The sequence below is a fragment of the Glycine soja genome, chromosome 1 (assembly GCF_004193775.1).
Source record: "Glycine soja cultivar W05 chromosome 1, ASM419377v2, whole genome shotgun sequence".
NCBI lineage: Eukaryota > Viridiplantae > Streptophyta > Magnoliopsida > Fabales > Fabaceae > Glycine > Glycine soja.
In genome coordinates, this window is record NC_041002.1 from 10,235,218 (window position 1) to 10,258,090 (window position 22,873).

Here is a 22,873-nt window from a genome sequence, read left to right on the forward strand (position 1 = left end):
TTCATGATTGTGAGTCCAACAAATTAACTTCACCTCCCAAAACTGGCTTTGCATGCAACTTAAACGGGCATCCACATTTTCTACTGCCAATGCATGTTCTAACCAAATCCTTCTTCCTTGGCCTATACTCACCACTCCTTTCACAAGCTATTAACAGAAATGAGGTCCTTCCTCTAACACCGGTATTTGTGTCTAACCTTATTATCATGACAACAAATTCAATTTCATGAGCCACTGATCGAGCCCAATGTAAAACTTCATCATGGGTAGCAAACAACTATAACACAATTCAAAGAAGGTTTGAGATCAATGAACATTTATGTAATATAATTATTGTACCAACAACAAATTAGACAAACATCATAGAAGTATTAAAGGCATCAGAGCAATCAACATGTTCTACTTTCATGCTAGCATCTTCCTCATTTTCAACATTCATATCAACTTCTTCAGACATGATGATATCATACCTCCATTGTTCTTCGTCCATCTTAATAAAACATTTAACAAATTCAATGATAAACAAAAAATGACTTATAAAAATTATAAAATCACTTCATTTGTTATCGACACAAATATAGCTCTATATAAAATTAAAAAAAATGTATTGTACATCATATATCCACATAATACGTTTTCACTACATATCTTCATTAATATATTCAATTATAAAAAATAAAAAATAATATTATAATTAAAAAAATGACTAATAAATATCATATAAATTCTAATAAATAAATTATTCAATTAAATATCAAATTTTTTTAATTATCAATTGTTGTAATAAACATCAAATATATCATTCACTTAAATACCAAATTTGTTTAATTTTCAATCAGTGTAATAAACATCTAAATACATCATTCAATTAAATATCAAATTTGTCTAATTATCAATTGCTGTAATAAACATCTAAATACATCATTCAATTAAATACCAAATTTGTTTAGTTATCAATTGTTGTAATAAACATCTAAATACATCATTCACTTAAATACCAAATTTGTTTAACTATTAATTATTGTAATAAACATCTAAATGCAACATTCATTTAAATATTAAATTTATTTAATTATCAAATTTTGTAAATAAATTAAATGTATAAAAAATTCTAAATAAATTATAATTTTAAAATAATTCAAAACATATGGATTGCCAATCCATATTGTTAATCTGTATGAAACATACAGATTGCCAATCCGTATGTTTTGAAAAAAAAATCACACACCTCTTCTTCTCCGGCAATGAAAAAATTACCGAACTTCACCATATATTCGTAAACAACACACTTACATCATCGAAGACAACAAACGCTCATAAATCAACGCATGGAAGCAAGTTACACTAAGGGAGTGTAATTTTACGAAAAAAAACGCTACAGAAATAAAAAAAAACCTTGATCTGCTATTTATAATAAAAAATATACATAAGGACATTTTCGGTATTTAGGAAATCTAATGCATGTACCAACAAAAAGTTGGCCCAAATAGTTCCCATTCAAATTGTATAAAAACATGGAAAGTCTATCACTTGTGCGGACTACTTTGAAAGTTGTGCGTTTCTGTTGATTTCACATCATTAACACTCAAATGAGGAAATTCTAATTTCACACTCCGCTACTCATAATTTGTGATAATTCAATATAACAATTATTTTTTTTTGAATTTATTTATTGATGAATGGATAATTCAATTTAAAAAATAATCATTTAAAAATATAAAATTTTATTATTTTTCTTGTTTACATTTAAAAAAATTCATGATCACCGAAAATAAACTAATAAAATCGTGAACATAAAAAAACTAATAACCAAAAATTGTGCCAGTTGGAAGTCAATGTTAAAAACTTAACGATAAAAAAAGTAAATAGAATGGTAGGACCAAGTTACTTGATTTTTAAAAACTGATAAACTAAACATCTCTTTTTAATAAAAACTAAATTATGGAGTGAAAAAAAATTAAAAGATCAAAATTCAGCCGTTATAAAATAGCAAGGACCTTTGCCACTACATCATCATATTTTATTGTTATATATATATAAGAAGTAATGGTGGGTTGAATTTATTTAAGAGATTAAAAATATAATTTTAAATTAAAAGATCACTTTAATTAATATAGTTCTTTAAGATGTAAATGGTTGACTTTATTAAAGTAATGTGAACATAGGGAGTGGTTTAAATTAACATTTTTTTCATTCAAATTCAACTTAATATTATAAGATTTATAACAACTCACATGCACTATTTAATTGAGAGGTAAATCTCTTTGGTTTAAATTAACATGCTTAAATACTACAAAAAAAATTAACATGTTTATGGTTAGATTTAAATAACCTTTTGATTCCTATAAAATAAGGTATTTTTTTATTTTAATCTTTTAAAAAAAATTAGTCTTTGTAAAATTTAATTTTTTTATCAACAAATAACAATATTAGTTGTATAACAATCTCACATCATAAAAAATTTGATAGGATAGACTCGTTTATTTTTTTTTAAGCTATGTTACTTCCAACATCTATTATTGACAGCAGAATTAAAACAATTTTTTTTTTACTTGAAACTAATAAAATTAAAACAAAAATCTTTAAAAGTTTAAGATGAACCCCACTTCCCTTAAAAATAGGGAGAAAAGATTATTTAAGCATTATTTTTACCACTGAATCATTGAAATTTTACGTTACTTCTAAATGCAATTTAGACAAAATTAAGTGGCAAAAAATTTAGATTTAATATCATTGATGGAAGTAACTTCTAACGATATAAAAAAAATTTAACGTGTCATTACAGCATACGTATGCTATTGTTTATTGTTCTTCGAATTCCATCTACTCGTTGCTTCCATTGGAAATTTCAACAATCAAACCGTGGGAAACAAGACATTGACTGTAAAATATATTTATTTCAATTATTTGCGGCGGGTTCGGTGTTGACTTCCCAAGCCGATGCAAACCATCTCGTCTGCTAGCCAATTTTCTCATTGAACTGCCATTTCTGAACCATACATTTCATTTTGAGTTACAATTTGGAGGAATATGGCTGAGGCTGTACTGGAAGTTGCACTTGGAAATTTGAGCTCTCTGATTGGAAAAGAGCTTGAACTCTATCTGGGTTTTGATCATGACTTGGAAAGGCTTGCTAGCTTACTCACTACCATTAAGGCTACGCTTGAAGATGCCGAGGAGAAACAATTCTCAGACAGAGCCATAAAGGATTGGCTGCAAAAGCTGAAAGATGCAGCTCACATCCTTGATGAAATCTTGGATGAGTATGCCACTGAAGCATTGAAGTTGGAATACCATGAAATCAAGTGTGGTCTATCAAACAAGGTACAAAGTTCTTGCTTATCCGCTTTTCATCCCAACCATGTTGTTTTCCGTTACAAAATTGCTAAGAAAATGAAAAGGATAAGTGAGAGATTAGAAAGAATTGCTGAAGAAAGGATTAAGTTTCATTTGACTGAGATGGTTTCAGAGAGAAGTGGAATCATTGAGTGGCGCCAAACCAGCTCATTCATCACTGAACCACAGGTCTATGGAAGAGAAGAAGATACGGATAAAATTGTAGACTTTTTGATTGGTGATGCTTCTCATTTAGAGGATTTATCAGTCTATCCAATTGTAGGTCTGAGCGGACTTGGAAAGACAACACTTGCCCAACTCATCTTCAATTGTGAGAGGGTAGTCAACCACTTTGAGCTAAGAATTTGGGTATGTGTTTCGGAAGACTTCAGTTTGAAGAGAATGACAAAAGCTATTATTGAAGCAACAACTGGGCATGCCTCTGAAGATTTGGATCTAGAGCCGCTGCAAAGAAGACTTCAAGATCTGCTTCAAAGAAAAAGATATTTGCTTGTTTTGGATGATGTGTGGGATGAAGTGCAAGAGAATTGGCAGAGGTTGAAATCTGTATTGGCTTGTGGGGCAAAGGGTGCTTCTATTCTTGTCACCACTCGTCTTCCAAAGGTTGCAGCAATCATGGGAACAATGCCTCCTCATGAGTTATCAATGCTCTCTGATAATGATTGCTGGGAATTGTTTAAACATCGAGCTTTTGGACCAAATGAGGTAGAACAAGTGGAGCTTGTGATCATAGGGAAAGAGATAGTAAAGAAGTGTAGGGGAGTGCCTCTAGCAGCAAAAGCACTAGGAGGTCTTTTACGCTTCAAAAGAGATGAAAAAGAGTGGATCTATGTTAAGGAAAGCAATCTATGGAGTTTACCAAACAATGAGAACTCTGTAATGCCTGCGTTGAGATTAAGTTACTTGAATTTGCCAATAAAACTTAGACAATGTTTTGCTTATTGTGCAATATTTCCCAAAGATGAAATAATAAAGAAGCAATATTTGATTGAACTATGGATGGCTAATGGATTCATTTCATCTAATGAAATATTAGATGCTGAAGATGTTGGTGATGGTGTGTGGAATGAATTATATTGGAGATCATTTTTTCAAGATATTGAGAAAGATGAATTTGACAAAGTTACAAGTTTCAAGATGCATGATCTTGTTCATGATCTTGCTCAATTTGTTGCGGAAGAGGTTTGTTGCATTACAAATGACAATGGTGTAACAACTTTGTCCAAAAGAAGTCACCATCTCTCATATTATAGGTGGTTATCATCTGAGCGAGCCGATTCAATCCAGATGCATCAAGTCAAATCTCTGAGGACCTATATATTGCAACCTTTGCTTGATATTCGTCGAACTTGGCCTCTGGCCTATACTGATGAACTTTCTCCTCATGTATTGAAATGTTATTCTTTGCGTGTGCTTCATTGTGAACGAAGAGGAAAATTGTCGTCATCAATTGGTCATTTAAAACATCTAAGATACTTAAATCTTTCTAGGGGTGGCTTCAAAACTCTTCCAGAATCGTTATGTAAATTGTGGAATTTACAGATATTGAAGTTAGACTATTGTGTATATCTCCAAAATTTGCCCAACAATTTGACAAGCTTAACAGCTCTACAACAGCTATCTTTGAATGACTGCTTCTCAATATCAAGCTTGCCTCCTCAGATAGGGAAGTTGACTTCCCTAAGGAATCTAAGCATGTGCATTGTTGGCAAGGAAAGAGGATTCCTTTTAGAAGAGCTGGGACCACTAAAACTTAAAGGAGATCTTCACATCAAGCATCTAGAAAGAGTAAAAAGTGTAAGCGATGCCAAAGAAGCCAATATGTCAAGTAAGAAACTAAACGAGTTGTGGTTGTCATGGGATAGAAATGAAGTGTGTGAATTACAAGAAAATGTTGAGGAGATTCTTGAAGTCCTTCAACCTGATATCCAACAACTTCAAAGTTTGGGTGTGGTACGATATAAAGGTTCACATTTCCCACAATGGATGTCTAGTCCTTCTCTCAAGCAATTGGCGATTGGCAGATGCAGAGAAGTGAAATGTTTGCAGGAGGTTTTACAACATATGACTTCCCTGCACTCGTTACAATTATACAATCTTCCAAAACTAGAATCCTTGCCTGATTGCTTTGGAAACCTTACCTTGCTTCGTCATTTAAGTATTAAAAATTGTCCCAAGTTGATGTGTCTTCCAACGAGCCTAAGCCTTAGCAGTCTGAAAAGTTTGACTATCTATGGTTGCCCTGAGTTAGAGAAGCGATGTGAGAAGGAAATAGGAGAGGACTGGCCAAAAATAGCTCACATTCTCCAAATTGACTTTTATAATTGGCAGTGAATATAATGATTGGTGTGCCTGTGCAGGTATAACATGGATCCTATTCCCTCCTTCCTATAATGGCATAATATTAGAGGTGTTTGAAGTGTCCAATGTGATTAAGAATGGAGAGGGATGTGGGGAATATTTCATTCTATGCAGATTTCAGATTTTCATCTTATTTTTCCATATTGCACCATGTGTTTTATTGAGACTGAAAATTATCTTCGTTGTGATCATAACTATTTAGACTCTGAGGTGTAAAATTTGATGCTTCCCGCAGGCCATGTTTGAAGATTTCAGTGCTTCTTCCTTTCAGATATGTTTCCAATGAAGTATAGTTTAAGCTTTGACCATCAAGTAGCTGTACAATCTTCAGTTTTTGTATTGTTTGCTCCTTTGTCTACTTCACCTCTTATGGTGAGTTGAATGGTCTGGTCAAGGTTATTACCTGGTTAGATGCTGAGTTGAAAATGTAGTCAACTAAATTGCAGGTATTTTTTTATCAGTGTCATACACCTTGATTTTGAGTTGTCTATTATCTGTGTGTGCGTATGTGAATGCTATTGCATCTCTAACCCTCGTTGTTATGCTTATGTCTCACTTCAGAATATCATCCTTCCTGATAAAGATACAAGCCTATGTGATATGGACATTTTTAATGGATATCTGGTTCTTTTCTTCAATAAGAAAGGTCTTCCTCTGCTATGCTCATTGAACGTAACTTTCCTATGCAAATTTATTTCAAGGTATATTAATTGCGATTTTATTAACATTTGTTGTTTACCACTGAATTGAAAGGTTTACATCACCATATTTCTTCTAGTCTGCCTCTGCAGCATCTAAGCCATTTGATCCTGATGAATATGCCCGGTGAAATACATAAAAGACAAAGGATACTCCAGTATGATAACACAAAAGAGGTTAATGCTGCATTTCCTTTCATGATTCCTTCGTGCACACACACACTCCTTCCAGGGTGCATGTTGTGATACCGTTACTAATCTTATTTAGTAATTTGATGAATATATAAATACGTTTAGAAGATTATAATTGAAATGGCCCTAAGAACAGAATCTATATTGCTCTTTAGTGTTTTGGTGTGTCTATACTTGTGTTACAAGTCGAGTCATTAGATATTAAAATATTCTGTTGTCATGACAGATACACTACTATACCATGAACATGTCAATAGTGGATTTCAGTGCCTTTTATTTTCCCATTTCAAGAATAGACCATAACATTATGTAAATGTTCAACTCCAACTCCAAACTGGTAGATTAACTTTGGTGGATGGATCTTTTTGCATAGATTGTGAACTACTTAGACATTTCCTGCAGCTAGGAGTTTGCAATTGACCTCTAGAATGTATCTGCGGTTGGTTTTAATTGCTTCTAAAAAATGTTGATGTTAGCATTTGACATTGATACTCAGGGCTTGGAGTTTGGGAAGGTGCTAAGTGGGTCGCAGAAGTACAAGATGGTACCTGCCCTCATACTCGTTGTTCTCGTACTGTCGTCATGAAAACAAGTACGATAAAAAGAACTGTCATGTAACTTGTGTTTTTGTCCAGTATTGTTTTTCTTGTCCTGTCTACGATCATTTTTTAAAATAATGAGTATGGTTGTCTGATGAAAGCTTTTGGAATTTCAAATGATTTAGTAAATTTATTAAGTCAGAAGTTGGAAGGTAATTATATATCTGTGGAAGACTTTCATGTGGTTCAAGGAAAAAAATTATGTCCTCCTAGTTCACAGTCAATACCTGTTTGAGCATCTATTATATATGTAGGTATATGACTGAGCTCTCCAGTGTCGTTCTTTCAATGTAAATATTTGCACAATGTTTTAAATTGCTTCACTGTTTATTGATTCTTGTTATATTTTCCATGGCTTCTCCTTGATATACAGAAAAAAGGCAATTCAATGCGTGCCGAGTTAGCAAGCTTATCCTCTGTTGAATTAGGAAATTGAACAACTGGGAAATGAAAATATGATTTGAAATTTTAAATTTCTTCTGCAGAAGCTTCCTATTAGTTATGCATTCTGCAGAATCTTCCTCCCCGTGCACGCAGGAGGTCTTGTGGAATGGAAGTTGACTTTGTAGTTCGCTATAATTGTGTATGGAAGCTGGTTTATTTTGATGCCAGAAATTGAAACTTTAAGAGTGAAGTCTGAAAGTGAAGGTACTGCCAGCAAGTGTGACCCAGTAATTAGCACTTTTCGACCTTCTATTATGTATTTGGTAACAAGTATTCTTGTGTCTCAAGTGAAATGACATCGTATGTACCTATAGACTAATTTTAAGAGTTTCATTGTTAATAATAGAGTTTCATGAAGCTATGAGCATGGTAAAAGTGAAGCACACGAAATATTTTTCTTGGGTGTTTGTACTTTTTGGCAATTAACACTTTGCAATGGATGATTAAGTGATCCTCTGGTATGATGCCAACCTATCATAATATCGGTTAGTGTTTAGTGGTTGGTCTAATCATGGCTTGTGTTGCCTTTTTAATCATGTTTAAATGTAATTTTGGTTTCTTATTTTATTAATTTGTAATTTTAGTTTTTTATTTTATTTTAAAATTGATATATTTGGTCCTCTCATTTTAAAAAATATGTAAATTTGATCCTTTTATTTTAATGAAGAGACATTTGATTCCTGTATTTTAAAAAATCTATAATTTTAGTTTCTTTATTTTAAAAAATTTATAATTTTGGTGTAATCTTCTATTTTGCCTACCGTTTTATGTCTTATATTGTAATTAATTTAATCATTTCTTTATTGTAAATAAGTTAGGTTTAAGAATTAATTGGATCAAAATAAAATAAATAAAATATATGTAAAATTAAAGATTTGACAAAAATTATAAAAATTTTAAAGTAAGAGGACCAAATGTTTATATATTAGAATAGAGAGATTAAAATTAGTTATTTTTTAAAATAAGGAGACCAAATATCTATTTTAAAATAAAGGAATCAAGATTACATATTAAATAAGATAAGATGATTAAAATTACATTTAAGCCTAAATCAAAATATAAAACTTTTGTAAAAGCTCACTCCAAAGTTTGCATTGGAATAATGTTGGCCAACCCTAAATTTAATTAAATACTTATTTAATAAGTTTTCATGCGAGGTTATATCATAAATTTATATCTTAATAATATTTTTGTGTACAATAAAGACAATAAGAAACCAATTTGAAAGCTTTAAATTTGATTAAATATCGGACTAAAAATTAATCTTATAATCTATCTAAATCGTCAAAGCTTGTAAGAATATTTCATGATTCTATAGAAGTCAAAAATGTTAATTATTGTGGTTTAAAAAAATGATTATGTTCAAACTTATTAGAATAAATTAAAACATTCCGCATAAGCTACTTAAATTAAGCTAAGCTCAAATAAATTAACATTCTTTCATAGCCTCTTTCATTTTAGTTCCATAAGTTCTACCAAACTTATATTCTCTTTTCCTTTTCTATTTTTTCTTATATTATACTTTATTTCTTCTATTAAATTATTATTATTTTTGTCCGAGACAAAGGCAGCGCTTGAGAAAAAAAATTGGAAGATCAAAATAATTAAAATTATAATATATAAATTAAATGTAATTATTATGATAATATCGTCTCTTATGAGTGATTTTAAGCATCTAGCTATTTTCTTTCTTTTTAAAATACATTTATAAGTTATTGATAAAACTCCATAGGTTTAATTTTTTTATGACTAGCTTGTATGTCATCGTATGTTCGTTATTGAATAAAACATGAAAAATAACATTTTCATTCAAATAAACACTAATAACATTTTCATCAAGTAGTATTCATTTTGATATTTTTAATATCGTTTGGTTTGTTATCAGTCTCCATTCAATGTTTACAGGAACAATTGTGCCAATGAAGGAAATATTTGGAGCTATTATGCTGAAAGACAATAATAAATAAAATGAAATATTATCGAAATTTTAAAAGAAATATGAATTTCATAACCGAATTTATTCATAACATAATTTTCTACGTTAGTTATCTGAAATTTTTACCATAAAATAAATTAGACTTAATAGTAGGTAAGAGAAACAAATAAATTTGTTTTTAGTTACTTATGTGATATAAATTATTGCATATTAATTATTGGATTTATATATGAATTAGTAATTAATAAAATTATTGAATTTATATATGAATCCGTTACGTTAGTAAAATTATTAAAAATTAATGATTTAAATAGTTAATAAAATGTTTGTCCTTTAGTATTTTTTTTTTGGAGAGAAGTCCTTTGGTAACATTATATAAATACTTTAACGAAAGATAATAAAATGATAAGTTATAGTTACGTTTCTATTATTAATAACTTAGAGAACTACATAAATCATATAAATATTTCATTTAACTCATAAATGTTATCTAACGTAAATGAATAAATAACATAAATTTTAAACTAACGTATGATTAAAAAATAATCAAGGAAATTTAATAATTTTATTCATCTTAAACATGTTTCCATAACCGTTAAATTATTTATTTTAAAATTGATTATTCAGAATGCTATTAAATTAAAATTTTATTTGTAAATTGTCTTTAACTAATGAATGATATTAATTAATTGTATTAATTATATATAACCATAAATTATAATGCACAAAATTAAAAACCGAGTGTTAAAGTTATAAAAAAAATTATAATGAATAAAAAATTAATATACCTTGTACAAAATTTTTGTTAAGACGCAGGAATTGAATTGATGAAGACAGTATCAGACATGTATAATACTCACACACTGCTTAATCACCCCTTGACATACCTTCTACAATATGATTAAATAAAATTTAAGGCAATATTTTGATCTAATTCATATTCAAATAATATCGTAAACTTTTACTTAATATTAATTATATTACTGTATCATTTTAAAGTGGAAAATATATTATTAAACTATTTTATATTTTATGTTTACTAAATGATTAGGATAAACCCGGTAAAAAAGTAATAGGTTTTAAAAAAATTGATTAAACACTTAAATGTTTAATCCAAGAAACACATATAAGTAAAAGTTAGTATAATTTTTGTTTTCAGATGTTCTATCATTATATTTTTTTTATCTTTTATAATCGACTGGCCAACAAAAATCACGAATTGTTGGTATATTTATATTAAGAAATAATCGTATATGAAAAAGATATTCATTAACATTAATTTTTTATTCATTAACATTTGGAAATAAAAATTATAATTGATTATTAATTGTAGATTTTTAAATTTTTATTGAAACGTTAATTGCTTATATTATAGAGGTTAAATATTAATAGTTAATTTTTTTAAAACTCATTTAATGCGGTCCACATTTTTTTCATTCAATATTTCCACCCTTCAATATTTCATCAAATGTTGTCGAAATATTTTCAAAAAGTTCAATTTTAATAGTCAATTTTTTAAAACTCATTTAATGCAATTTGTTTTTTTAAGGCTGCCAAGATATTTTAAAAAATACCCACAAAGGTTGCAAAATATTTCAAAACATGCCCATAAAGGCTACAAAATTTATTTCCAATAATACAATCACCTACTTCCTTATTTATATAAAAAGATAAAGATAAAGATTAATACATGAAAAAATTGATTGTGCAGTTAATTATTGACAATTACTGAATGCTTTTAGGTATCGCTTTAACAAAATAACAATTAATGTTGATGCATAATTAATTTAAATTTTCAACTTTAAAAAATATAACAGTTGACAATAAACCATTTTTTTATATATAAAAGAGGAGTGTTGTAATATTGATCTTTGTTCATAACTAACCATTTTTTTTTTCAAATTTTAAAATACTAACGATTAATTAACAGCAAACCATTTATTTTAAACGATAGTTAAACCTTGATCTTTGTTAATAATTGAAAAATTTATGAATTTTAAAAATCTCAATTAAAAATAAAATAATTTTGAAACAATTGTTATAAAATTCCATTGTTTTGATTTATAAAATAATCTTGAAAAGATAAATGTTCCAAATGACTTGATTTTATTTGTTCATTCCACTTTAGTAAACCTAATTTTACATATTTGTTAACAATGAAGGGAGTCAAATGATGTACAATTCATTATGATAATTTTTTTTTTAAAAAAAATGATATGTATAAGAAGTCCTTATTATTCAAAATATATTCTTCTAAACTAAGCATAATTCTTGAGTGGTTTACAATAAACTATTAAACGGCAAAACATCATGTCATTTACCACACATGAACATTTTTGATGTTGTTAGAATTAAACTGATGATGCAACTTAGTTTTAAATAAAGAAAAAAATTATTCTCCTTGGAAACACCAAGCTTTGAAGAGGCTCTTTCATTCAAATTGTTGAATTTGCAACAACTCTCCCACCCATTACACAATTCGCAACAGAAGGTAACTTAGAGTCTCAGTTTAAATTGCACTGTCATACATTTTCAGATTCATCCACCAAGTCGACAACAAAGGAAGATTTTGAGAAAGCCAAATCACAGAAACCGGAAGGTAAAAGTTGTTGAAAATACAAACATCAAAGAATTTGGCAACCCAATAATTCGCATATCGGTGAGAGCATACTTAATACTTAGCACTCACCTATCTGAAACTTATTCGCAATAATAGGTTCTTTTAATATCAGTAGTGGATTCTTGTTCATCATCAAACAACGCTTTATCTATCATATATTGATCTTCAACAAATATATCTACCATATAAAAAAAAATGAAGTTTTAAAAAAAATTATATATTGCATTAAAAAATAATTAATATATATAATAATAAGAGGGAGAAAAATAGAAACTATCAGCACCTATCAATATGGAGAACATGGAAGACTACTATTTGATCTTCCACAAAGAGTATATATAGAGGAAAAATCAATAAGAGCACCTATCAATAAAAAACCGTTTTGAGTAAAAAAACGAAACGTTTAATCTCAGAGGAAAAAATTAATTACACATACATTATTATTTTTTATTACATTTACAAATACGTTATTAAAATATTAGGTTTAATTTTTCCATTCAATTACATATTTAACCCCCATTTATGCAACAACAAAATGATATTTACAAAAATACCCTCACCTACTTTCATTCATATATATAAAGATAACTGTTGACATTGTTATTTTATAAAAATATAATTAATTAGTAAAGGATTAATATAATTTTTTTTATTAAATCAGCCATAATTTTTAACTTTGTTAAATCATAACTTAAAGTTCAATATTAATATTAAATTATCTATAAATTTAATACTAAGGATAAAATATTTTTTAGTACTTATACTTTTGGTAAAAGTTGGTGTTAATCCATGTACTTTAACTTTGATAAATGAGATGAGAGAATAAAAACTAAGATTAAACACTAAGATTGTTTGTTGTCATTACTACAAAAATTACTTTTAACATCTTTAGAATAACATCGGTTTGATAGAAAATCGTTGTAAACCAAAATGCGGTGACATAATCGTAAATAACATGACTTCGTCAACGTTGGTTCTCCAAAAAATTGATGTTAACGTGAGTGTATTAAATTGGTTTTCTAGAAACCAATGTTATCGTGAGTTGGTTAACATTGATTTTCCAGAAGCCGATGTTAACATGAGTTGGTTAACATTGATTTTTGGAAAAAAATTGACGATATATTTTCCTATTTATAATTTTTTTGTGCTTCTAGAAGTTCATTTGTCTATCTCATGTTTCGTCTCCCTCACGAACCCTTTGTCAGTCTCAGTCTCACTCTCGCAGTGCTAAAACCACCCTTCGTTCATGGTGAAACCACTGTCGTGTCACTCACGATGTTGTCATTGTCGGTCTAACTCTCACTCACGATGTAGGTGTCACTATCACTCTCGCTCTCATGATATGTTTTTCTCTCAAAGCTTTTTTCGATAGTGAAAATCATGATTTTGGTTATTTTGGTTGTTTTAATTGTTTTCGACAATGTTTTGGTTGGATTTGATAGTGTTTTCAACAATATTTTTGATATTGTTTTGGTTGTTCATGGTTCTGGTTATTTTGGTTCTTTTAGTTGTTTTTGATAGTGTTTTGGTTGGATTCGACAGTGTTTTCGATATTGTTTTGATTGTTTATGGCTCTGGTTGTTTTCGATAATGGTGGCCTTGTTTTGGTGAAATAAGTGAAATTTTACTTAAGTTCTAGTTTACTTAGGTTATGTTTTGGTTGCATATTTACTTGGGTTCTATTTTGCATGGTTTTGGTTTCACTTCTGGTTGTTTTCGACAATGTAGGCCTTTTTTTGATAGTGAAATCAATGAAATTTTACTTAAGTTCTGGTTTACTTAGGTTATGTTTTGGCTGCAAATTTACTTAGGTTGTATTTTGCATGGTTATGGTTCCTCCTCATTATATTAGTTGCATGGAATAAGCTCCTAGATAAGCATGGTGCATAGTTAGTTTGTGCATAGATCAGTTAGTGGATTCAGATGGTTTGAAAAAATCTACTTAATGTCATGTTTATATTGTAAATGGAGTTTAGAAATGATGGATGAAGATCAACAGAGTTGGAAGGAAATGACTAACACAATGATGAAGATTAACAAAAAGCCGAGGAAATGTTTAACACTGTTCATGTTATGGATTAGGTTAGAAATTTCAACATTATTCTCAAATAAACATGTCATGATATACCATATTTTCTTATATTACTTTGCTTGTTAAATGTAGCCTTATGGTGAAGTTAGTAGGTCATTTGTTGTAAGATGGAAGGATGAACTAGAGCCTACTTGACATTTGCTACACTCTAATGGCAACATGCCTTCTGTTACATATAATCAAGATCTGGTGAGCCTAGCTCTACTAGCTGGATGGATAGAACTCAGAGAGTTTTATAGGTTCACTGCAAATCATTAGGTGACCTTGACCCACTTTGGACAGTGTTTTCCTCCTCACCATCTTCAAAAACAGCTCTGAACCAAAAGCTTACCCTAAATGAAACTCCATGTACCACCAAGTTCCTAACTCAGTCACTTTTAAAGTCCTGCTGACTGAGTACAAAGTGACTTGTAACAATTTGCTGAGTAATTAAGCATTCCTCCGTATGTTAAATTTTAAAATTATATACGTATCTAATATGAATTTTTGGATGTGTCGAGTACGCTACTAAAAATAGACTTTTAACATTGGTTATTTTTTTACTTTCAACATCAGTTTTTAATTGATGTTGAAACCATCGACGTTAACATTATCAATGTTAACATTGGTTTTCAAAAAACGATGTTAACATATATTACACGACATCGGTTTTTACGAAGACTGATGTCATTGTTAGTCGAGGAATACAACTAACTTTTGTGTATAAATCCTGTGTAAAGTGTATCAAACTCCTCCAATTTATGATTATTTTGTAGTGTTGTAATTACTTTTTGATTAAAGATAGGTAATAAATATTTACTACTGCCATTTTGTGTATTTAATAATCATTTTCTCTCAATTTTAGGTTAATTAAGCAAGTTTGTGAAGTGCTGATTTTCATCCGCTCGCTAAGCCAATCTGCTAGCTTAGCGAGCCACCTGCTGAGCACACCATTCCCTTGGCCGAGCGTGAGGAAGAATCTGGAAGAAGGATGAGCTGTGCATGTTCGCTAAGCAAGGGCTCATCCTGCTAAGCGCACCACTTGAATCCATCCGTTGAGCGAGAAGACGTACGCTAAGCCGAAATTCACTAATGCGCGCTAAGCGATCCAGTTTTGCGCTAAGTGCGCATGCACCAACAAGGCCACCTATTTAAGCCTGAAATCAGAAAATGGAGAGGGATTTTGGCCATTTTCTCGAAGAGCTTCTGTATGTGAGAGATTCTAGAGAGAGAAGGGTCCGAGTCCAGAGAGTTTTGAAAGATTTTGATGTGCGACGACCTGCAGAGAATAGAGCTTGAAGAGGAAGTCGTCCTGAGAGCTGGAGATGAGTTTGTGAGTGATTGTGAGGTTCTAGAGGTGGAGGAGACATCCTCACCGCTTGTCTTTCTTCAATCCTTCATTTTTCTCTTCTCTTTGTTGTAAAGGAAGCTTCCTAGTTATGGAGAGCTAAATCCTCTGTTGGTTCTTCCTTGTAGGTACTTGATGTAAATACTTGTATATCTATTTAATGATATTTTATGTGTTCTCTATGCTAAGCACGTCATTTCAGTGTGTTTTTGCCTTGATCACGTAGATGCATGCTTTGTTAGGATCATTCAACAGTGGAAACTGGTCTGATTCTTAGAACTTGATAGGACAGAGCTAGTTTATCGTATTATCATGAGGGATCGAGGTACGGTAACCTAGTTATCTGCATGTTTGTCTTAATGCGGTTCTGGTTGAGTTTAGTCCAACAAGAGGAATCTAAGGATGATGCTTGATTAGGATTAGGCTAGACTATCATGAGGAATCAGGGTTAGCATTTTAGGAGACACCATAGAGCACATGAGCATTGTTAAGTAGAGAATATCCTTTTAATATCAGGCACCTAATAGGAAGACCAACATGTTGTCTACTTGTCTTTACACATCATCACTCACGTGATTTTCCTCATAATAGTTAGTTTACATACCTGTTCATAGTCCACACATCTCTTTTCATACTAGACACCTATTCACTGAATATAGCTTTACCAAGTAACACAAGTTCCCTGAGCGTTCGATACTCGCTTCTTATTGTTTTATACTACTTGCCGGGTTCGAACAAGTTTTTGGCGCCATTGTTGAGGAACTTCTTTCTATTTGGAAAGTTAGTTCAGTCCTAGATGTCTATTCTTTGTTCTTTGATAAACTATGAATATTTACTTTCGATTCATATTTGTTTTCCTCTTGAACTGGATAACCGCTGTTTCTGTTAGTGTTTTATGTGCATAGATCTCCCACAGGCAATTTAGTTCCTCTGGACTTGGAGATTGAAGCTACATTAAGAAGGAACAGAGCAGAGAGGAGAAGAAAATTACTACAAGACAGGACAATAGCGTCCATTCTTGAGGAAGAAACTCATTTTTCTGATTCTACATCATCTGACTCACCATCATTAAGGGAATCCGCAACCTATTTACCAGAAGCCATTTCCATGGCAGATGAACACCAACAAAGAGTTACCCTTGAGAACTATTCAAGCAGTTCAGTGCCGTAATTCTTTACCAACATTGTATGTCCTGAAGTGCAAGCTCACAACATAAACTACCCTCATTCTTTGATTCATTTAATACAGGGGAACTTATTCCAAGGATTACCAAATGAGGACCCTTATGCATATTTGGCAACATTCATTGAAATCTATAACACTGTAAAGATTGCAGGCATGCCAGATGAAGCCATTAGATTCAGTCTATTTTCATTTTCCTTGGCAGGAGAAGCCAAAAGGTGACTCTACTCATTTAAGAGTAACAGTTTGAAAACCTGGGAAGAAGTTGTTGAAAAGTTTCTGAAGAAATATTTCCCAGAGTCAAAGACTGCGGAAGGGAAAGCTGCAATCTCTTCATTTCATCAGTTCCCTAACGAGTCCTTGAGTGAAGCGTTGGAGAGGTTTATTGAGAAAGACACCCACCCATGGGTTCTCTGAGCCAATTCAATTGAATATGTTTATAGATGGGCTGAGACCACAAACCAAGCAACTACTAGATGCTTCAGCAGGGGGAAAAATAAAGCTGGAGACCTCTGAAGAGGCAACTGAGCTAATTGAGAATATGTCAGCCAGCGATCATGCCATTTTGCGTGACAGAGTTCATCAACCCACAAAGAAAAGCTTGTTAGAATTATCATCACATGACGCTTTATTGGCACAAAATAAGTTGCTTTCTAAGCAACTTGAGATTTTAATGGAAACACTTGGTAAGTTGCCAACTAAACTGTCTATTGGTCAACCTACACATTCTTCTGTTTTGCAGGTTACAGGTTGTACCATCTGTGGTGAGGGTCATGAAATAGGCCAATGTATTCCCATTGAAGAAAACACTCAAGAAGTTCACTATATGGGAAATCAATAGAGACAAGGATATACTCAAGGAGGATTCTTAGGCTTCCAGCAGGGTCCTTATAATCAACAAGGAGAGTGGAGATCACACCCTGGCAATTAATTCAACAAAGAATAGGGTGGACCTTCTAACAGGCCAATCCAACAAGGGCCTAACATCTTTCAGAGGACTACTAAGATGGAGGAGACTTTGACTCATTTTATGCAGGTAACAATGTCAAATCATAAAAGCATTGAGTCAGCACTGAAAAACCTTGAGGTCTAGGTGGGACAACTGGCCAAGCAGATAGCTGACAAGTCATCCAACAGTTTTATGATGAATACATAAAAGAATCCCAAGGAGGAATGGAAAGCTGTGATGACAAGGAGTAAGAGGTTTGTGGAGGCGGAGGATGAGGATAGTGTCGTGTCCAAGAAGAAAGCTGCTGAAAAGAAAGGTATTGATGAAAGGAAAAATGAGGTGATAGGTGAAAGCAATCAGGACAAAGAAAAACAAATAATGGTCAAGAAAAAAGAATTAAATGACCAAGAAAAAGAAAAAAAAAGAAAATGAAAAAATTGAAAAAGATGAAAAAAATAAGAATGAAGAGAGGAGTAGAAGTGGACAAGCTAGAGAGAAGAAAAGAGAAAAAGCTGTGATTGAAGGTCCAGAAGTACCATATCCTGTGGTACCTTCCAAGAAGAAGAAGGACCACCATTTGGCGAGATTCTTAGATATTTTCAGGAAACTGGAAATAACCATGCCCTTTGGACAGATGCCACTCTACTCCAAGTTCTTAAAGGATATGTTGAAAAGGAAACATAAGTATATTCACCAAGAAAACATTGTTGTGGAAGGAAATTGTAGTGTTGTGATTCAAAAGATCCTTCCACCTAAGCATAAAGACCCTGGGAGTGTAACCATTCCTTGTTCAATTGGAGAAGTCACTGTGGGAAAGACTCTTATTGACCTGGGAGCCAGTATTAATTTAATGCCACTCTCCATGTGCAGAAGGTTGGGATAGTTGGAGATCATGCCCACTAGGATGACTTTACAACTTGCTGACCGCTCCATTACTAGACCATATGGAGTAATTGAAGATGTGCTGGTCAGAGTGAAACATTTTATCTTTCCGGTAGACTTTGTGGTAATGGATATCTGTGAAGATAATGACATTCCTGTAATATTGGGAAGGTCATTCATGTTAACTGCAAGCTGCATAGTTGATATGGGGAGAAAGAATCTGGAAATGGGCTTTGAAGATCAGAAAATTGATTTTGATTTATTTGTTGAAGACAAGCCTACTCCAGAACAAAATGTCTGTTTACAGGTAATGGAAGTGGGTAAGGAGGTTCTGGAAGTAAGAACCAAAACGTGATTTCACCCATGGAGGTAAAAGCGTCAAGCTAATGACGTTAAAGAAGCACTTCCTGGGAGGCAACTCAATTCTAATTTGTACTTTCCTTTTCTTTTATGCATTGCTTAATGTGGAACTTGCTTCATAATCATTACATTGGGGTATATCAGCTTATTTTTTAATGATAGAGATAAAGGTTTCAATTTCTTTAGGAAGGGACTAAAAAATATCTTATTTCTTTTTGAAAAATAGTTCTTTCGCTAAGCGTAAGCCTCGCGCTAAGTGCTTCTTTGGTCATGCGCTAAGCCGAGAGTCTCTAGCGCTTAGCGCTCAACCCTCGCATCTCAGGTTTATTTGGTCCGCTAAGCTGGCCAAGGCTGAGCTAAGCCTATTTCAATTTGATCTGAATTTGGCTAAGCGAAGGCCTGATCGCTAAGCTCATCGTATTCAATGGCTAAGCGTGATACGTCGCCGCTAAGCCCAATTCTTTGCGGCTTAAATTGGGTTTCATTCAGCTAAGCGCCACTCATGCCAGCTAAGCCCAAATCCTTCCGGCAATGGCAGCGCTAAGCGATCCATCATCCGCTAAGCGCATGCTCCTCTGTATTCAAGATGCATCATTTTAGCTAAGCCGACCCAGAGCCAGGCTTAGCGAGAGTTGTAGGTTTTATGACCTGTAGAATTCGCCAAGCGCCACTTTTGTGCGCGAAGCCCAACTATGTGTTAAAAAATTTTTGTTTTTAGATTTTGAATTTAAAACTTGGGCTAAGCGCGCACATCGGCTAAGCGAGCCTCTTTGAGAAACCAAACGTCTCTCTGGCTCTCTTAGTGCGGCAGTTCGCTAAGTGAGAGGGTCAAAAATTGTTTAAGTGAGTGTAACATTAGTTACACTCACATTTGCCTAAAATTTTCAGAGCATATCCTGCATTTTCTCTCTCGCCCAAATCTGTGTAACCTAGATTCTTGCTTTCTTTTTGCATTTTCTACGCATCTTCAGCACACAACAATCCAAGTAAGTTCCTTATTTCTTTTCCTTCTCTTTTATTTTGTTGAACCTTAGGTTAGAAAACCATAGATTTAGCTTTTGATTGCTAGGGTTCTAATGATTTCAGATTAGTGAAAGATTAGGATTTTGTGAATAATTATGTTGTGTAGATAGTTTTGACTGGTTTGCATGTTTGATATGCCTTTTAGAGGCTCAAAAAAAGGGAAGAAAATAAACTGTGTTTTTTGTGTTTTTTCTGGAAAACGCGATGAACTCGCTAAGCGAGCATGCTGCGCTAAGCGAGTTCATCAAAATTCATTGAATATATGCATTTCCAGACGAACTCTCTAAGCGCACCTACCATGCTAAACGAGTTCATCTTGTGAGGATGAACGCTCATCCTCTTATTGAGATACTTGTGGCTAAGCGAGGCTGATTCGTTAAGCCTGGGTAACTTAGTCATTTTTTTTTGTTGAAAGCCGCGAGCTAAGCTGAGCCTACCTGAGCTAAGCGCATTTTGTTGCGGCAGCCATTGGGCTAAGCGAGCCTGGCTCGCTAAGCTCCCATACATAGTGAGTTTTCTAAATTTCATGGTGCTGCTAAGCGCAACCCTGATGAGCTTAGCGCACATCTATTGCGACAATCGTTAGGCTTAGCGGGCAGTTGCTAGCTAAGCCGATTATGCAGAAGCAGAATTTTCTGCAACATCTGCTAAGCGGCCCCACATGTCGCTAAACAGTAGTGTGTATTTTGTGAAGGTGAGCTAAGCAGACCATGTCTTGCTAAGTCGCCAGTATTTTTCTTAGTCTTATTTTTCTATTTTTCAATTTGAATAACTTGTGGTCTAACTAACTTTTTGGGTTCCTTTGTGTTACAGATGGCCTCTAGGAAACGTAAGAGCATTGGGGCGAGGCCGACTGCTCAATATGATACTAGACAGTTCCATTCGCTTGATGCTTGGAACTGTTATACAGATAATGTCTTAGGGAGGAATATTTTGCCAGAGAGGAAGGTTGAGATATACCACATGGAGTTCGACGACTTCAAGACAGAGTTGGAGAGGCGTAATCTTCACAAACGCCTCACCTACTTGGCTGATGGGACTATTGATCTTGCTTTGGTGAAGGAATTTTATGTTAATCTCTACAGCTCTGAGGGTCCTTCACCAAAGCAAGCTAGAGTTAGAGGCCACCTGGTGAAGATAGACGTAGAAAACCTTAACACCTTTTTAGAGACTCATGTAGTCCTAGAGGAGGGGGAGACATTACCCACCTACTCTAGGTACTGCAGGTTGCCCATAGACTACAGAGAAATTGAGGCTACTCTTTGCATACTAGGGAAGGGGTTCATCCTGAATGCTGAGGGCCATCCTGGGAGGATTCTTAGGAAAGATTTGACTACATTAGCCCAAGTGTAGAGTGTTCTCTCATACTCCAACCTGGCTCCCACATCTCACACCTCTGACCTGACAGTGGACAAAGCTAGGCTGATCTTTGGCTTAGTCTCTCGCATGGACATGAACATAGGAGTGTTCATTTCTAGCCAGATGAATTCTGTAGCCCAGTCTAACTCTTCTAGACTTAGGTTTCCTGCTCTGATCACCGGCCTATGTCGAGCCAGAGGGGTTGTCTCTGATAGCCTCACTTTTGAGCGCCCAAGTCCGGTCATTAATTTGGCCTACATCAGGAAGAACTGTTGGAATCTTGATGATATGACAGTTTTTATCCGAGGGACTAGGAGGGCGAGGCCAACTGATCTTCCTTCCACATCTGCAGCTTCTACTCCAGCATCCACTTCAGCAGCTCCTTCAGTCCCAACTCAGATGGATTCTCAGTACTTTGAAGCCATGCTTCAGAGCATTCATAAGGGGCAAATCAATTTACTTCAGAGTTTACAGGTGGTGGTGCCTCCAGGATCCATTCCTTCCATTGAGCAGTTTTTGGAGAGGGTAGCTTGTCCTGGGGCCCAACCTTCTCTTCATAGGGAAGATGAAGGTCCCATAGCCTAGGTACCACAACATGTAGAGGATGCATCATCTGAGGTCACTATTCCAGAGCCATTCATTGTAGAGGAGGAGGCAGGTGAGACACAGGTTAGACAGGAAGCTGCTGCTACTCCTGAGAGGTCACGAGAGGTCACATCAGATCCACGCACATCAGTGGTGGACCTATCCTCACCTCAGCATGTAGTAGACCCCTCACACTCCTATACTTGAGATACCAAAGGACCCGACCACACCAGTCCTGACTCTGAACACTTCTCCTCCAGCTACTCTAGTACTTCATCTGACAGATGAGGAGGATGTTCAGACACAGGACACTTAGGACCAGTCAAAGGAATTCTAAATTCCTGATGATGTTTTTTTGGATTATTATTATAATGATTACAGTTTCAGTACATTGTTTTTAGTGATTTTGGTTAACATTTATATACACTTCTGTTTTTTTGTTTGTGGTTAGTTGGTATGCTTGTTTTGAAGCATATGGAACAGTTTGACTTGACTTTGATGATTATGCAGTGAAACACTTTTATCTTTTTGTGAAAATTGGTGTTATGAATTGATTTTGGATTGAATGCATGATTATGATGGAGTTTGTGTTTCTTTTCATAAGTTTGAGCAAGTATGTATGTGTTAGTCGGTGAAAACGACTAACTTTTGTGTATAAAACTTGTATAAATTATATCAAACTCTCCCAATTTATTGTTATTTTGTAATGTCATAACTATTTTATGTTAAGTATAGGTAATAAATGCTTAGTATTTTCATTTTGTGTGTTTAATAATCATTTTCTCTCAATTTTAGGTTAATTAGGCAAGCTTTGGAAAAAGCTGTTTTCACCTTCTCGCTAAGCCAACCTGCTAGCTTAGCGAGCATCCGCTAAGCGCAACACTCCTGGGCTAAGCGCGAGGAAGAA

The 22,873-nt window shown here is 33.4% G+C and overlaps 1 protein-coding gene across 9 annotated transcripts; it reads left to right on the forward strand.

Annotated features, from left to right (window-relative positions):
* The first annotated feature begins 2,908 nt into the window (after nucleotides 1–2,908).
* LOC114412449 (disease resistance protein RGA2-like) lies at nucleotides 2,909–8,026 on the forward strand. 9 transcript variants are annotated; one of them, XM_028376389.1, is made up of 6 exons: nucleotides 2,909–5,717; nucleotides 5,954–6,164; nucleotides 6,280–6,593; nucleotides 7,105–7,200; nucleotides 7,333–7,461; nucleotides 7,581–8,010. In XM_028376389.1, exon 1 carries the CDS (start codon nucleotides 3,031–3,033, stop codon nucleotides 5,689–5,691), a length of 2,661 nt encoding a protein of 886 aa, XP_028232190.1. In that variant the 5' UTR covers nucleotides 2,909–3,030; the 3' UTR covers nucleotides 5,692–5,717; nucleotides 5,954–6,164; nucleotides 6,280–6,593; nucleotides 7,105–7,200; nucleotides 7,333–7,461; nucleotides 7,581–8,010. The 9 variants fall into 9 exon arrangements, 8 of the variants coding, with proteins under 8 accessions (XP_028232190.1, XP_028232200.1, XP_028232160.1 ...); XM_028376399.1 differs by having other exon boundaries at nucleotides 7,333–7,457; XM_028376359.1 differs by lacking the exon at nucleotides 7,333–7,461 and having other exon boundaries at nucleotides 6,280–6,419; nucleotides 6,497–6,593.
* Nucleotides 8,027–22,873: the final 14,847 nt, after the last annotated feature.

Bases quoted from the DNA above. Each gene is read 5' to 3' on its own strand.
- LOC114412449 (XM_028376367.1), top strand. From the start codon at position 3,031: ATGGCTGAGGCTGTACTGGAAGTTGCACTTGGAAATTTGAGCTCTCTG.